Consider the following 18472-nt stretch of genomic DNA (forward strand, 5'->3'; position numbering starts at 1 on the left):
TTTATTTGTCTCTAAAAAAGTTGTCAAGCCTAGAAATGTTTCATGGATAACAGAAAAGGCTGAAAAAGTATGTAAATAAAAGCACTCAAACCAGGTGAATGAGTGAAAACATCATATAACGGTCGAAACCGACAGTGATTTGTTTCAGTTGGTTATCTCGCATCGATTGAAACCACTCAAATCCTATGTGTGAGTGAAAACATTCATACAACGACCACAACCGACGGACTCTTGTTTCAGTCGGTTGTCTCACACCGAATGAAACCACTAAACGAGGTGAATGAGTGAAAAACATTCGTATAGCTGACATGACCGCTGAGACTAGTTTCATTCGTTTGTTTCAGTTGTTTCATTCGACTGAAAGAACGGACTGAACGAGAAAACAATCGACTGAGCAATCGATTGTGAAAAACAGTCGGTTGTCCCGTCATTACCCAGGATTCTTGACCATCACTCCTGCTTGTCGGGCCACATGGTGAGCGACAGTCAGGTTAGTAACTAGAGATGGGCAAACTGAAACACGTAACTGTTTCGAAACAAATGAAACAGTACAATGTAATGTTTCGATACGCTGTTTCGAAATAGTGAAACAATTTGTGTTTTGTAATCTAATAAACCTACACATTTTATCACCTTCAATGTCTACTGTATAAGTATGTCCATATAAACACAAATGAGGTGCGAGAGCACTAATCATGTCGCAGAAAGTATGAAACTATCACTTTGGTGTCTTGGCAGTTTCGTATTTCCTGCAGCAAATGCACTGCTTTCGTGTCGTGTGACTTTCATACTTTTCAATTGGCTGAGGACAGCCATAGCTGAAGACAGAAGAACCACCACGAACGGAACTGGAGGTGGGAGCAAACTGCAGAAACAACGGATATGCTACTGGGGTTCCCACATTCCATTAGTATGGGTAATATACCCATCCTGCTTCTTTCCATGCACACAAAGGGAATCATTGAGGATAATAGGCACAGTCACTATAGACTCACAAATAACGCCAAATAATTCGAATAAATAACAAAATATAACAAAAAATTTTGTCTTTCAAGGTGTTTCGAACCGTTACTATACATTCACCATGCTTCCTAGTCCTTCCCGTTCACCATTACACTATCAGTGATATGTCAAACAGATGCTTGCAATTATACCTACATCAAATTTATGTATATGTCTAATAACTGTCACTCTACGCCTTTTTTATTCAAAATGTTGCAGGCTTACTTGCGTTTCTTAATATGATTACAGTACATGAACAGAGAAGAATATGTTATAAAAAATTTAACTTAACTGAATGATTTTCACATATTTATTATTTTGAATGTGAATAGTATGCGTTGTTTTATTGTTTAGTTAGTGTTTATAAAGCAGATGTTACGCCATTTCGGAATAGGATAGTCAGCTAGAAACGAAGCTTTATTTTCGGACATCTTAAGCTTCATGCTATTGCTTGTCAAAAAGATTTAGACACTCTTGAAAGTGTTTCACGAAGTGTTATGCTGTGTTTCAGTACCTGTGCCGAGCCCGAATCTCGTCCGACACAGAGCGGAATGAAATATCACTGTTTCGATACAATCAGTCCGTTCCAAGCACAGATGGACTGAAACAGCCTTATTTTGAAACAACGATACAGTTTCTGTGTCTGGCTCGAGATCGAGACAAGGGCGGAATGAAACACAGCTGTTTCGAAACAGTGAACCACAGCCGTTCCGAAACACTGAAACAGTTCCACGTATCGATACACTGTATCGAAACATAGAAACAGTGGCCAAGTCTATTAGTAACCCACCGCTCTCCAGGCCATCTCCAGACAAGTGCTCTTGACTGGTCGTTGGGGCTCATTTCGGAGCGGGACTAATCACTGAAGACAATTCTACTCCAGTCACTGAAATTCTATGTTGAAAACGTGTCTGGAGACGCCCTAAACAGTGGTGGGATACCAGAGTGACTGTCGCCTCCCACATGTACCGACAGCCAGTAGTGATGCTCTGGGGTGCAGTTTCTTCCAAAGCAGGGCCCCTTTGGCTGTCATACGTGTCATCCTTATGACACAGCGGTACTTCGACGATATTCTATGCCCAGTTTTGTTGCCCTTCGTGGCAAACCATTCTGGCTTCACATTTTAACAAGATAATGCCCGCCCACACACGGCATGGGTTTCTACTGCTTGTCTTCGTGCTTACCAAACCCTACCTTGGTCAACAAGGATGCCGGATCTCTCCCTAGCTGAGAACGTTTGGAGCATTATGGGCAGTACCCTCCAATCAGCTCGGAATTTTGCCGATCTAACGAACCAATTGGACAGAATTTTGCACGCTATCCTTCAGGAGGACATGCAAAAACTCGGTCAATCCATGCCAAGTAGAATAACTGCTTGCATAAGGGCCAGAAGAGAACAACGTTTTATTGTCTTGCTCAGTTCGTGAAGCTATTTCTCTTGAATAAATCATTCAGTTTTTCTGAAGTTGTTATCATTTGTTTATCTTTGCATATAAATCACCTCTGTCGATTCCGATTTTCGTCTTATTCGTTTTTTTATTTTTTTCTTAGAGAGTAATTACTCACATTTTCGTGATTAGCAACAGCTTTTGAGGCCATTTGCGTTCAGGAACACATTTAAAATCTTGATCTGAGTCGTAGTTATGCACATAATCCTCGGAGTTGTACGAATCGTCCCTGAAATGCATTATCCTGGCACAAACACAACACACGTTACTACTGCTGGCAGCTATGTTTTTGGCACTCATCATTGTTTCACACATACATCCACAGCTGCCACTAGCGAGATACTGCTACAATTTCTAGGTTTGTCGCGGAAATATCAATTAATATGAAAAAAGCACATGTACCAAGCTTTACGTGCAATAACTGTTTCTCATCGACTGTCCCTTACGGTTGTTTACAGCCGAGATCTCAATTGTACTGCTGTATTTCTGTCTTCTGCTGAACATTTTGCTATTGCCTTCTTCATCACTCAATTGAAGTATGTATGTTTTCCGTTCCACAACATTTCCTTGCATATACATACGTCTGTCCAACTTCTGTGATTGCCCTTTTCAGAGATATCCATTCTTTATCAGCTGAATTTCCTGTTGTAGTATTCACTATCACTTTATCTAAAGCCTAAGAGAACTTAAAAAGCAACTCATTCCCCACCACTTCAGTATCCCACTTCTTTCCACATGGGTTACTCTGGACAATTCTCTTAAACTTGAATCTACTATTATAGTTCTTAAATTAACTGCATGCCACATGTTGTCGACAAATTTTCGGATGAATATCTTTCAGCTACTATATTTCTCTGAATTGCAGTTTTTTGAATTTTATGCTAAACTGATGTAGAAGTACTGATGTAAGCAAAGTACTATTATTATTATTATTGTTATTATTATTATTATTATATTAATACGTACTATACATTTTATTATTATTGTTATTAAAATCATAGGCGTATGTGGCACGTTATAGGTGAGGGTGACCGCAATAGTAACAAACTGTGACCTCTCGATCCAGACTCGAATCCCGACTCTGGCCCTGGATAACCAACAATTTTAGATCATTGAACAAAGGAAGCAAGACTACAAAAATGTGGAAGAGAATCGCTGAACAAACGAAAAAGTATCGCCGAATGAAGACAAACAGTAACTAAATAAGGAAAAGCGATCGCAAAACAAGGAAAATGATTGTCAAATAACAGCAAATGATCTCCAAACAAACAAAATAGCTCACCGTGAAAAGAAAGAATTTGTTAAACACTAAAAAAATAAAAGATCGTTCTACGCCAAAAGATCGGTTGGCAAACGATTGTTCAAATTTGGAGAAGAGGTTAAGAAAATTGATGCTTTCAACTAAAAGATAATGCTATTTGGAGTGTCCCCAGTCACTAGACTAATCTATATTACTACCTACCGGTACTGTATGTGAAAGTGAAGCAACACGTATTTCGAAACAGGTGACAGGCAAAAACAGCAGTGACAAAACTAGAGGAAGGAAAGCTTGAATTTGATTTTCTCATTAACACTAAAGTTGTCTGCCTATTTTCTCACCTACCTCTACCTTAGAGATCTCTCAGCGCTTCCACATGTGTGGATCAAATTTTGTGAGAGATCCTGCAAGTGTTCTTCGACATGTTGTAATTATAAGGCATGATCTGCATTTACATGATTACTCTGCAATTCAAAATTAATTGCCTGACAGAGGGTTCATCGAACCACCTTCAAGTTATTTCTCTACAGTTCGATTCTCGAACAGTGCTCGGGAAAAACGAACATTTAATACTTTCTGTGCGAGCTCTGATTTCTCTTATTTTATTATGATGATCATTTCTCCCTACGTAGGTGGATGCCAACAAAATATTTTCACACATTGAAGAGAAAGTTGATGCTTGAAATTTCGTGAGAAGGTCCTGCCGCAGCGAAAAACGCCTTTATTTTAACGACTGCCGCCCTAATTCGTGTATCATATTGGTGACACTCTCTCCCCTATTTCGCAATAGTACAAACCGAGCTGCCCTTCTTTGATGAACTTTTCTATCTCCTCCGTCAATGCTATCTGATGCTTGTCCCTCATCGCACAGCAGTACTCCAGATGAGAGGGGACAAGTGTATTATAAGCAGTTTCTTTAATAGAACTGTTACATTTTCTAAGTACTTTGCCAATGTATCGCAGTCTTTGGTTCACTTTCTCCACAAAATTATCTGTGTGATAGTTTCAGTTTAAGTTATTCGTAACTATTATCCTTAAATACTGAGTTACGTTTACAGCCATTATATTTGTGTGATTTATTGTGTATGTGGTTGTCCTTCAAAATTTAGCGTCAACTGTCACTTTTTGCACCATACAGATATCTAGTCCAAATCATACTGCAGTTCGTTTTTATCCTCTGATGACATTACAAGGCGGCAAATGACAGCATCATCTGCAAACAATCTGAGAGGACTGCTCAGATTGCCTCCTAAATCATTTATGTGGATCAGGAACAGCAGAGGGCCTATAACACTCCCTTTTGGAACGCTAGATATTACTTCTGTTTTACTCAATGACTTTTTCACCACTATTCCCTTGAACTCAAATGTCAGACACGATGGCTGTTCTTCTTTCTACTTGGCTACTGGCAGTGCATGTCCAGAAATTAGATTTTTATTTCAGTAGAAATGAGACTTGTGTCACAAAGCTGTAAACGCTTTGCAGGTGCGTCCATCGTAAACCATTTGTTTAATGGTTTTCTTAAAGCATTTCAGGTAATTATCGGAATGAACCTCCCAACAGAGTGAAATTGCCTCCAGAACAGGATTATAGTCCAGATTGTTACCTTTCGTAGGGCGAACAGCAGAAATCTGATTTCAAGCTACACTCCAGTATAGTTTCTTTCTGTCGGTATCAGAAATACTAATTTCAGTACTACCTCACTATAGAGTGAAATTTTCATCCTGAAAAAGAGTTGGATGTTCCCTCTAACATAGTCGCAGTTGATTCTCTAGCCATTCCAATTGAAACTAGGTTGTTCCTCTATCCCTAACAACCTTCCTGTTGAGGGAAGATAAACGCTTACAACAAAAGTCGTTAGTTACTCAACAGACTTAGCATTAGACATTAGACATTAGCTCCTAGTGTTGAAAATAAGTGTCTTACTAGTCAGCAATAGCGATTACATCTATATTCATACAACAATGAGTTTGTGTACCTTGATGTACGCAGAGCTTCCAGTGGAAGTCTTCTGAATAGGCCGAGGTCCACGCCGGGGAGGATCCCGGAAGACATTCAACTCTTCAACATGGAAGGTCCTCCATACTGGAGAAGGCTGGCGCAAGACAAGTCGCAACGCCAGTAAGTTATTCCATTCCAGTAAGCTCTGAAACATCCATAGTACACTGACTTTGAGATTATCCATGAGAGGAAAGTAATGACCTACAATGTAGAAGTTACAGGCATTCGGACTGTGTGCACAAAATTGTAATTTGTAAGTCTGACTGTATAATATTTGGGACTTCCCCACTTGATTTAGGAATTATCAGAGAAAAAACTTAATTATAGTCTTTAACAACTCTTCCATTTCAAACTTCAAGACTTCCCCTCGAGCTATGACATTATGCTAAGTCGATAAGTAAAAATGTAAAGCTAATTATGTAGGGATTTTAGTACTAATGGCTTGACTCATTCTACGAGGTAAAGAATGTTAATGATTCTAAGGTAGTCTTGCAAATGTACCAATGTTGCAAAAAAAAAAAAAATTTAAAGGCATGGGTTCACTGGCAATGCCAACATTTCATTCTTGTTATTGAAAATCGCAAATACAAAAGCTGCAGGCTACCTGATAATTAATCAGTGTCCGTAATTAATGGCATCAAGATATCATGTAGAAGGAAATGGAACATAGATCATAGTACAAAGAGAGTGACTGCCCAGTTACAGGATTTTACTACAGACAACATTAAAAAGTGCTAACGAATATCATCAGATGGGCTAAAACAATACAATACAGCAAGAGAATATGTAGCTTTCAGAGCAATGTTAAAAGCCTTTTACACTGACGGAAATGGAAAGTATTACAACATGAAATACCAGCCTGATATTTATCACACCTCGTGGAGATACTTTGCGACTGTGGTCGTCTAGCGGATAGCGCGCTGGGCTCTGTCCCTGACCGTTTTACGTTCAGGCTCGGATGAGCGTGGGAATTTATTTTTGAGACCTCCCCGCGTCCGAACGGCCCCAGGTCCTCTGTGTCTGCTACCAGACTGAGCACTGGCGACCTTTCCCACGTATAAAAGGCGGCTAAGGTGATGAGCTAGCCACCCTCCGCCTTGTACTTCCGCGGCGAATGAAAGGCTGCGCTCTTGCTGCAATCCGGCCAAACCCAGATCACGGATTGTACGCTACAGACTACCTTACCTTTACCTGTGGAGATGTTCATCACATGACGTATATTAAATGACTGAACTTTAATTGCTTTGGCCGGCCGAAGTGGCCGTGCGGTTAAAGGCGCTGCAGTCTGGAACCGCAAGACCACTACGGTCGCAGGTTCGAATCCTGCCTCGGGCATGGCTGTTTGTGATGTCCTTAGGTTAGTTAGGTTTAACTAGTTCTAAGTTCTAGGGGACTAATGACCTCAGCAGTTGAGTCCCATAGTGCTCAGAGCCATTTGAACCATTTTTTTTTAAATTGCTTTCGGAACTGATACTCATTATAAACTTCAGTATGGAGCGTTGCACCCATGTGCAAGAATACACGATTGTTTTCGTTGCAGTGTGGAAGCAACGCGCCCCCGAATGTTATTTTGAGGAATTTTTTGCCATTGCGAAACAGATTCACATATTGTGACTATGCACTGACGACGGCTGTATGCGACACGTGAAAATTTGTGCCGGACCGGAACTCGAAACCGGATCTCCCGTTTATCGCCAGTGGTCGCCTTAACCACTTCGGCTATCCGAGGACACCTCCAAGACCCATCCAAACTTCCATATGTCACGTTGTCACAAGTCTTATGTTCGCAGAATTCATGAGTCCCGCAAACGATGACAAATAGGCTCTAAAACAGATAAAATGTTGCACCACGAAAGAATTATCCGAATGGGACGGAAATCGGCAGATATGATGCACATGTACAGACAAAAAAAAAAAACTTCCTGGCAGATTAAAACAGGAAGTTTCATATCAGCGCACACTCCGCTGCAGAGGGAAAATCTCATTCTGGAAACATCCCCCAGGCTGAGACTAAGCCACGTCTCCGCAATATTCCTTCTTCCAGGAGTGCTAGTTCTGCAAGGTTCGCAGAAGAGTTTCTGTGAAGTTTGGAAGGTAGGAGACGGGGTACTGGCAGAATTGAAGCTTTGAGGACGGGTCGTTAGTCGTGCTTGGGTAGCTCAGATGGTAGAACACTTGCCCGCGAAAGGCAAAGGTCCCGAGTTCGAGTCTCGGTCCCGCACACAGTTTTAATCGGCCAGGAAGTTTCATATCAGCGCACACTTCGCTGCAGAGTGAAAATCTCATTCTGAAAAAAAAAAGATGATTACAATTTCAGGAAAAATGGATCTTTTATTCAAGAGAAAGTGTTCCACAAACTAAGCAGGTCAGGAACGCGTTGGTCCACTTCCGACCCTAACGCAATCAGTTATTCGGCTTGTCATTGATTGACAGAATTGTTGGATGTTCTCCTGAAATGTATCGTGCCAAATTCTGTCCAATTGGCTCGTTAGATCGTCAAAATTCTGAGATATTCAGAGGGCTCCACTTATAATATTCCAGGCGTTCTCTACTCGAGAGAGATCCGGCGATCTTGCTCGCCAAGGTAGCGTTTGGCAAGCACGAAGACAAGCAGTAGAAACTCTCCCCATATGCGGGTGGTCATTATTTTGCTGAAATATAAGCCCAGGATGGTCTGCCATGAAGGGCAACAAAACGGGCCATAGAATATCGTCGACTTACCGCTATGCTGTGAGGGTGCCGCGGGTGACAACCAAAGAGATCCTGTTATGAAAAGAATCGCCACCCTAGACCATCACTCATAGTTGTCGGGCCGCATGTCGGGCGACAGTAGCGTTGGTACCCCACCGCTGTCCAAGGCGTCCCCAGACACACCTTCGGCCTGGAATTTCATTGACTGGAATAGAATTGTCTTCAGTGATGAGTCCCGCTTCGAACTGAGCCTCGATGATCAGTGAAGATGACGTGTTGGAGACGACCTGGACAGTGGTAGGATACCAACTTGTCGCTCGCCTTACGGCTCAACAACCCCTTCGGTTGTCGTCTACGGCACCCTTACAGCCCAGCGGTAAGTCCACGATGTGTTATCCCCCGTTTTGTTGCCCTTCATTGCAAGCCATCCTGGACTTACATCTCAGCCAGGTAACGCCCGTTCGCACACGGCGGGAGTTTCTACTGCTTGCCTTCATGCTTTCTAAACCTTAACTTGACCATCAAGGTCTCCGGATCTCTCCCTAATGGAGAATATTTGGAGCATTATTGGCGGGGTGTCCAAACATATCGGGATTTTGGCGATCTAATGGGTCAGTTGGACAGAATTTGGTACGATATCCTTCAGGAGGACATTCAACAACTCTGTCAATCAATGGCAAACCGAAAAACTACTTGCATAGGGGCCAAGGTGGACCAACGTGTTATTGTCCTGCTCAGTTTTTGAAGTTCTTTCTCTTGAATAAACCATCCAACTTCTTCTAAAATTATAATAATTTGTTTTTCTGTACATGTACATCACATCTACCGATTTCTGTCCAGTTCCGGTAATTCTTTCGCGGTGTGTCTTTTTTTCAGTTCATTTTTTATTTCCTTCAGACATGCATGTATGCATGCACGCACGTCTGTAGGGAATTAGCTACTCTTTTGCAGATACACTGTGCAGTCCCAGCTGACTGAAACCTCATTTCTACTGTGTGATTTCATTCGTTTTGTTTTCTATCCGTAACCAATAAGAATTATATGTTCAAATCAAATGGCTCTGAGCACTATGGGACTCAACATCTGTGGTCATCAGTCCCCTAGAACTTAGAACTACTTAAACCTAACTAACCTAAGGACATCACACACATCCATGCCCGAGGCAGGATTCGAACCTGCGACCGTAGCAGTCGCGCGGTTCCGGACTGAGCGCCTAGAACCGCGAGACCACCGCGGCCGGCAAATTATATGTCTTAATGTGTTGCATGACCTATTACTGTGTACGAACTTTAATGGTGTAAGAATTACTCACCGATTTTGACGTACCTGATTTGTGACACAGGAACACCGAGGGGAGAGTTTGCGTTAGGGCATTTAAAATTTTCGTTGAACTTTTGTAGCTTCTCGACAAGGTCAGAAAATATAGTAGTAAATATGAGTGTAAAATCGGATATAATTAGTTGGAAAGTAAATAACTACTTCAAATGAAAAACTGTAAAAGCTGAAGTTTTCTGAAATCTATGGAAATGAAGTCTACATGAAGCTGGATTTTGATTTTGGTAATTACGTTGTCTGTCGTTAAGAGAGTTTGGTCAGATTGTGCCATATAGAGGCAAGGGAAAGTGTTTAGTTATTATTCGAAGGAGACGTGAGGAAGTGGTATGATGCACACGCCAGAAATCAGGGTAATGGGGTCAGTAGGCTGATGAAAGAAAATGAATGAATGAATAAATAACGTCGCTACGCTGACGAAAGAAAGTGGAGAGGTATACGTTAGGAGAGTTATACTTATTTCCCTCATGTCTCGAGAAAGTGATTTAAGAACGCGTATACTTGTTGTAAGGCAAAAGGTCAGTTAAGATGTAGGAACTGACAACCATGGACAATAATATGCGCAGATAAATTGGTTTAAGGAATATAGATTATTGAGAAATGCAGGTATAACGAACACAGCTTTTGGTAAAGTTAATGGAAATGCAAAATAGCTACTGGCAAAGAAATGACTTTCGTTTTAATCTACCGTGTGATCAAAAAGTCAGTATAAATTTGAAAACTTAATAAACAACGGAATAATGTAGATAGAGAGGTAAAAATTGACACACATGCTTGGAATGACATGGGGTTTTATTAGAACCAAAAAAAAAAACAAAGTATTGCTAGATGCGTGAAAGATCTCTTGCGCGCGTCGTTTAGTGATGATCGTGTGCTCAGCCGCCACTTTCGTCATGCTTGGCCTCCCAGGTCCCCAGCCCCCAGTCCGTGCGATTATTGGCTTTGGGGTTACCTGAAGTCGCAAGTGTATCGTGATCGACCGACATCTCTAGGGATGGTGAAAGACAACATCCGACGCCAATGCCTCACCATAACTCCGGACATGCTTTACAGTGCTGTTCACAACATTATTCCTCGACTACAGATATTGTTGAGGAATGACGGTGGACATATTGAGCATTTCCTGTAAAGAACATCATTTTTGCTTTGTCTTACTTCGTTATGCTAATTATTGCTATTCTGATCAGATGAAGCGCCATCTGTCGGACATTTTTTGAACTTTTGTATTTTTTTGGTTCTAATAAAACCCCATGTCATTCCAAGCATGTTTGTCAAAAAAATGGTTCAAATGGCTCTGAGCACTATGGGACTTAACAACTGTGGTCATCAGTCCCCTAGAACTTAGAACTACTTAAACCTAACTAACCTAAGGACATCACACACATCCATGCCCGAGGCAGGATTCGAACCTGCGACCGTAGCGGTCACGCGGTTCCAGACTGAAGCGCTTAGACCCGCACGGCCACACCGGCCGGCGCATGTTTGTCAATTTGTACCTCTCTATCTACATTATTCCGTGATTTATTCAGTTTTCAAATTTATACTGACTTTTTGATCATCCGGTACATCGTATTCTAATTAAGCCACCAAAGATACATGGTCCAATCACATTAATGTGACCACCTGTCAGAAACCTGAATAACCACCGTTTGCACCGCGGACCGTAGTGAGAAGTTCGGGAACAGAGTCAATGATGTTCTGGAGCCACGCCGACTCCATTGCCGAGGCCGGGCGCGCCAGGTTTCTCGGTTGACGATCCACAGTGTGTACAGTCCCGCAGATTCTCGATTGGATTTATTTTAATCCGGGTGGGGGGGGGGAGGGGGGGGTTGGTGGCCAGGGGAGTGGATTAAACTCTTGTGCCCTCAGAACACGCATGCTGGTAGCTGCCATCGTGCCGAGGAAAATCAAGCTGCATGTAGGGGTTGAAATGGTGCCCTAAGATAGATGTATACTCTCGTCGATCCATTGTGGCTTGCAGAACGACGAGATCACCTAAAGAATGCCACGGAAACATTCCCCAGACCATAAGGCTTACAGGGTGTTTACTTTCAGATGTTTTACATCGCACATGCCAACACCCATCTGTCCAACGGATTCATCTGATTCATCTGAAAATGCCACCTGTCGCCACTCAGTCGACGTTCAGTTGTGGTACTGGCGTGCGAATTCCAGTCTTCATTGCCGATGAACAGCAGTCAGCGTAGGTGCATGAACCAGGCGCCCACCGTGGAAGCCCATATACAGCAATGTTTTCTGAACGGTCGTTGAGGATGCGCTGTTCGTAGCCCCTTGATTCATCTGGGCGTTTAGTTGCTCAACAGCTGCACGTTTATTCGCCCGTACACATCTCCGCAGCCGACGTTTATCCCTGTCACCTATGGTCCATGGTGCACCACAGTTCTCTCTGCACCGATTTTGGTTTACGTCAATTGGTCATACATGGTATGCTTCAACTGCTGCGGCACGCGAACGGTTTACAGACTTAGCCTTTTCGGAGATGTTTCCAACCTTCGCCTGAAAGCCAATGATCGTACCCGTCTGAACGTCAGATAAATCGCTCCATTTCTGCATTACGGCAACGATGACACTGTTTTCCACGTCCCCATGACATGCTTTATGTACTCCCCACTTAAATAGTCTACTTTACGAGATGATGTAATAATATAATACAAACTAGCTAATACATGACGAAGTAAAATACGGTCAAGGACATATCAAAAGACAAGCAAAAAATTTGTAAAGAACAGAATTCGCGACTCAAATCCTGTAACAAAATAAAAATATAGATAGCAAATAATAGCGTTGTGCGTTTTGAGAATGATGCACTGTCAGTTATAGTCTTGAGGGGAAAAAATGGAAAGGTAATTTTACTGGTAAAAAGAAGCATATTTTCTGTTAACATCTATTTTTATTACGTAAATACGAGAACAAGCAGGTTTTAAATTTATTTTGTCGTCCGTTACGATAGTAAGAGAAGAGACGCTGAGGCTATGTTATCTGTTTTTCAGGGACACAGAGGTTTCGTGTATTTGAAGCCTGTGAGCTGCATGGAGAAATGCAGCTATGAGAACACCAGCCAAAGTGCCTCCTCCCCTTTTCCTAGTGATGGGACAGTCTGTTTTTAACAATCGATTGTTTTTTCGTTCAGTCGGTTTTTTCAGTCGAATGAAACAACTGAAACAAACGAATGAAACTACTCTCAGCGGCCATGTCAGCTATATGAATGTTTTCACTCACCGTGTTTGAATGGTTTCATTCACTGTGAGACAACCGACTGAAACAAGTCTCCGTCGGTTGTGGCCATTGTATAAATGTTTTCACTCACTCATCGGTTTTGAGTGAGTTTATTTACATACTTTTTCAGCCTTTCTGGTTATACCGGTACGTGAAACATGTCTAGGGTTGACAACATTTTTAGAGACAAATAAAGTGTCTTATTTCAAAGAGATGTGAATAAATATTATATTTCTAAAAATAAAGTACATTCAAAATGTATGTGTTTACTTACTGAAATCGGAATTTTCATACTTGTGGCATTAAATATTAATTTTTCGTTGGGTTTTAAAAGCTTAATATGTGGTGTTGCACTGTACATTTGTGTATATATAAATGAGCAATCACTTTTTAACACATTTTAATTAGGCCGGTTTCTTCCCTGATTTTTTTCGGTGCAAATTTTGTAATTGATTTTGAACTAACTTCCCGATAAGCTATGGACCAGGAACTTTCAACTTAGCTCAGAAGTGGATGACAAGGCAATATTAACTCGCTTTCTTTTCTGGTGTGTGACGCAGAGTAGGTACTTGGTGTACCACTGCTATTTCCCTGTTTTCTTGTTCCAGTCGCTAATGTTTCGCCCTTATGAACAATTGCTGCTAAGTTTCCCTGTCAGCTCGATTCTCTACAGTTCTTACGTTCGTGGTTCTCTCGCGATATATTCCTACGACGAAGAAATATATTGACTGACTTATTAGAAGAGAAACTGAAATAAACCTGAAGTTTACCTCATGTCCTGCTGTAATCTCATCAAAATGTTTGAAATCAGCTGAAAAATTTCACACATAGAAGACTAAAAAGCAGAAAATAACTATTTAAATAGAAAACCTTTTTAATATAACTTGGTTTTAAAACGGTTTAATAAATATTAAATAATCTCTATTAGCCTCATAACGACATACAGACAGTCTGAAAATTTATGCTTTTGAATTTTTAATAGCTATCAGACTATGTGTAAAACTGAAAACGTGGGGTGTACTTATGTAGCTGAGGATGTAGTTATCTGTACAGAATATTTACCTTCCATACAAATAAAAAGCTGAATATTCAAATGAGTTTGCATTTGTGGACATCATCACATATAACCTATAAAACGAAATGCAAACTGTCGCTAAAACGAGACATGGTTCCTTTCTTCTTAATATATCCATAAGGGAACCATTGTGCCCACCTTTGCACCCCCATCCAGGGCTGCAATACGTTCGTATATCCCCGGATTGGTCCTAGTTTTGATGGCAAACAGAGGCATGCTGGAAGGATTTTTGTACCACTGTCCGTGGTAAACCTGGATCTTTTTTCGTTCCTGTGGAAATTAGATTGATTGGAAATACCTCTAGCAGATTGGAACACCTCTACCAGATGACAGATGTACTACGGACAAGGGACTTTATTTTCAACGTAGAATACGTTTTCAAACCCGCGAAACTGTATGTTAAGTGATCTGAATGCTTTCCGATCGTGACCTCTGGCCCACCCTGTCGACGTCAGACTAAGATTCGCAAGTCGCCGAAGTGGCCTCAAATAGAAAGACTTGCACCAGACAGCCGAACTTATTCCAGGGGAGGACTCCCGGTCAGTAATGCCACACACGTTGTCACACTGTAAAGCGGGGGGGGGGGGGGGGGTTAGAAGAGAGTGTTTGAAGGAAACCTGGTTTGACGAGATCCAAGGGTGTACCCAGTGAGAAAGCTAGGGGCAGAGGAGGATATCAGCGCCGGCTCTCCCCCACCCACTCCCACCCCCTACCCCACCTCCATTTTCCTCATTCCATGCCGCTTATATGAAAATATTCGCAAACTGAACTCGCATCCTGCCCTAACAACCAGGCAGAAATATCCCACCAACCAGGCAAAAATATCAGTTCTGTATGCGTGAAGAAACATGTGATGGAATTTGACTGGTAGCAAGTGTACCAAGAGTTATTTGACGTGAAACCTTCAAACTGCGTTATCATTCACCGCGAAACTAACAACATCAATTACCTCCTCCACCTGCCACCACTACTCTCTCCCCCCCCCCTCCCCCGCATTCGCCGGCACAGATCCTGCCGGGATAGATCAGGAGATCAGGGAGGTAATGGCAGATAGAATGAGTGGTTAGTGAGCAGGAGGGAGAAATTTTTAGCCATTGCCGTGTCATTGCGGCTGAGAGAGTAGGATGTCAAGGTGGATAGGTTATCCCAGGGTTGACTGGCGGCTTAAAATGAAGTGTGCCTGGTTTTGGAAATAGGTGGCTGTTAAACTTGGGTGAAAGGCAGGACGGCCAGCTAAGAAATTTGTTGGAATGCATTTGGAGGTTTTGCAGGATTGCAGTGACGGAGCGGACGATATCTTTTCCTTTTCCCTTTTTTAAAAAAAAGGGAGATCAGTGTTTCATGTCCGTCGACAACGAGATCATTAGAGAGGCAGCACAAGCTCGGATTGTTTCAAGGATGGAGAAGGAAATCGATCGTGCTCTTTCAAAGGAACCATCTCCGCATTTGGCCACTGCGATTTTAGGGAAATGACAGAATATCTACATCAGGATGATCATACTCGGATATGAACCGTCGTCCTTCCGAATACGAGTCCAGTGTGCTAACTACTGGGCTTCCTCGCTTGGTAACGATATCTTCGGCTACTGAAGTTATTAGGGCGTATTGTGCAAGGAGTCGATGGGTTCAGGTTTCTCAAGGGGAAGGTTTAGCATTACATCTAACTCTACATCTGTACTCCGAAAGCTATTCAGCCATGTGTGGTGGATGGTAATGGGTGCTATCATTTCTCTCCTTCCATTTTCCATTTGCAAGATGCCTGAGAAGAACAATGGTCGGGAAGCTTCTGTATAAGCTCTAATTTTACTGATCGTCTCGTCGTGAACGCCTTCGAAGCAGAAACGTCTTAGCTTCTGCGTTAACCGTTTCGGTCGGCTCCTAACCAAAAGATCACCATCGGTCGAGTCTGGAAAGTTGGAAATAAGTTTCCCTCCGTCGTACGAGGCAAGCTGTCTTCATCAGTTAAGCTAGCCACCTAAAGCAACTGGCTGGCTCTGAGCACTATGGGACTTAACATCTGTGGTCATCAGTCCCCTAGAACTTAGAACTACTTAAACCTAACTAACCTAAGGACATCACACACATCCATGCCCGAGGCAGGATTCGAACCTGCGACGGTAGCTGTCATGCGGTTCCGAACTGAGCGCCTAGAACCGCGAGACCACCGCGGCCGGCCTAAAGCAACTAATGATGGTCTCAGGACACAGGCGGCAGTCGTCATTCGTATCAACATGAGTTACAATTATCAGCCGGTTGCGGCTAGCGGACTCAATAACCGCCAGTAGAGCCTATTCCACATTTCGGACGAGAATTGCTGGGTAAATACCGAGCGCACACTGGCCTTATCTCTCAACCTGCCAGTTATCTCTTTGAGAAGCTTTAGTATCCGCCTAATATTGAAATTGCCAATAGCTAACACACCTACCCTCTGTGATTGTCCAGATTTGGCAGATAAATCGGCCACTGGCCCACAGATGAGGTAGCACATGCTGGCTCAAAGTGGCATTCACACCTGACAGCACCTCGTACCTATAGCTAAGGTGTGCAGCCGGTACCCACACTCGCGTTCTGCCCAGAGATTGGCCCACTCACCACTGTCCGCCACTCAATCTCGAGTGAGGACAAACTGGTCACATATTACACATTGGAAGACGCAGTGACAAAGTGATTTCCAAGGGATTCCAGCAGCATCAGAGGTGTCACAGCTTTCGTCATTGGTGCCCCATCGTCGCTGCAGCTTAGGGCAACGGCATGAAACCTGTTGACTATGGTCAACGCAGTTCCTAGCTGTTTCCAGAGGAAGGCAATACACACTGTTGCCCGAACACAAGTACTACTATGTAAAACTATATAAAATTACGGAAACTGTACCAATCAAAGCATTTACACTGTGGACTTTACGTGAGACGAGGTGCGTTGGATGTACAGGGCTATTACAAATGATTGAAGCGATTTCATAAATTAACTGTAGCTCCATTCATTGACATATGGTCACGACACACTACAGATACGTAGAAAAACTCATAAAGTTTTGTTCGGCTGAAGCCGCACTTCAGGTTTCTGCCTCCAGAGCGCTTGACAGCGCAGTGAGATAAAATGGCGACAGGAGCCGAGAAAGCGTATGTCGTGCTTGAAATGCACTCACATCAGTCAGTCATAACAGTGCAACGACACTTCAGGACGAAGTTCAACAAAGATCCACCAACTGCTAACTCCATTTGGCGATGGTATGCGCAGTTTAAAGCTTCTGCATGCCTCTGTAAGGGGAAATCAACGGGTCGGCCTGCAGTGAGCGAAGAAACGGTTGAACGCGTGCGGGCAAGTTTCACGCGTAGCCCGCGGAAGTCGACGAATAAAGCAAGCAGGGAGCTAAACGTACACGGTTTGGAAAATCTTACGGAAAAGGCTAAAGCAGAAGCCTTACCGTTTACAATTGCTACAAGCCCTGACACCGGGTGTCAAACGCTTTGAATTTTCGGCGCGGTTGCAACAGCTCATGGAAGAGGATGCGTTCAGTGCGAAACTTGTTTTCAGTGATGAAGCAACATTTTTTCTTAATGGTGAAGTGAACAGACACAATGTGCGAATCTAGGCGGTAGAGAATCCTCACGCATTCGTGCAGCAAATTCGCAATTCACCAAAAGTTAACGTGTTTTGTGCAATCTCACGGTTTAAAATTTACGGCCCCTTTTTCTTCTGCGAAAAAAACGTTACAGGACACGTGTATCTGGACATACTGGAAAATTGGCTCATGCCACAACTGGAGACCGACAGCGCCGACTTCATCTTTCAACAGGATGGTGCTCCAGCGCACTTCCATCATGATGTTCGGCATTTCTTAAACAGGAGATTGGAAAACCGATGGATCGGTCGTGGTGGAGATCATGATCAGCAATTCATGTCATGGCCTCCACGCTCTCCCGACTTAACCCCATGCGATTTCTTTCTGTGGGGTTACGTGAAAGATTCAGTGTTTAAACCTCCTCTACCAAGAAACGTGCCAGAACTGCGAGCTCGCATCAACGATGCTTTCGAACTCATTGATGGGGACATGCTGCGCTGAGTGTGGGAGGAACTTGATTATCGGCTTGATGTCTGCCGAATCACTAAAGTGGCACATATCGAACATTTGTGAATGCCTAAAAAAACTTTTTGAGTTTTTGTATGTGTGTGCAAAGCATTGTGAAAATATCTCAAATAATAAAGTTATTGTAGAGCTGTGAAATCGCTTCAATCATTTGTAATAACCCTGTATTAGCCTGTGGTGACAAAAGTGATGGGATCTCTCCTAATACCGCGTCGGACTTCATTTTGTCCCGCGTATTGCAATAACTCGATGTGGCATGGACTCAACAAGTCATTGGAAGTCCCCTGCAGAAATACTGAGCCATGCTGCCCATATAGCTGTCCATAATTGCAGAAATGTTG

The 18472-nt window shown here is 42.7% G+C and overlaps 1 protein-coding gene across 1 annotated transcript in view; it reads right to left on the reverse strand.

The window, feature by feature from the left end:
* Nucleotides 1-18472, reverse strand: part of LOC126248671 (nicolin-1-like) — a 114454-nt gene that overhangs the window by 37442 nt on the left and 58540 nt on the right. The window contains exon 4 of the mRNA XM_049949902.1: nucleotides 5687-5854. Coding sequence (XP_049805859.1) covers nucleotides 5687-5854 — 168 coding nt within the window. The remainder of the gene's footprint in view (nucleotides 1-5686; nucleotides 5855-18472) is intronic.

This window comes from Schistocerca nitens, chromosome 3, assembly GCF_023898315.1.
Source record: "Schistocerca nitens isolate TAMUIC-IGC-003100 chromosome 3, iqSchNite1.1, whole genome shotgun sequence".
Taxonomy (NCBI): Eukaryota; Metazoa; Arthropoda; class Insecta; order Orthoptera; family Acrididae; genus Schistocerca; species Schistocerca nitens.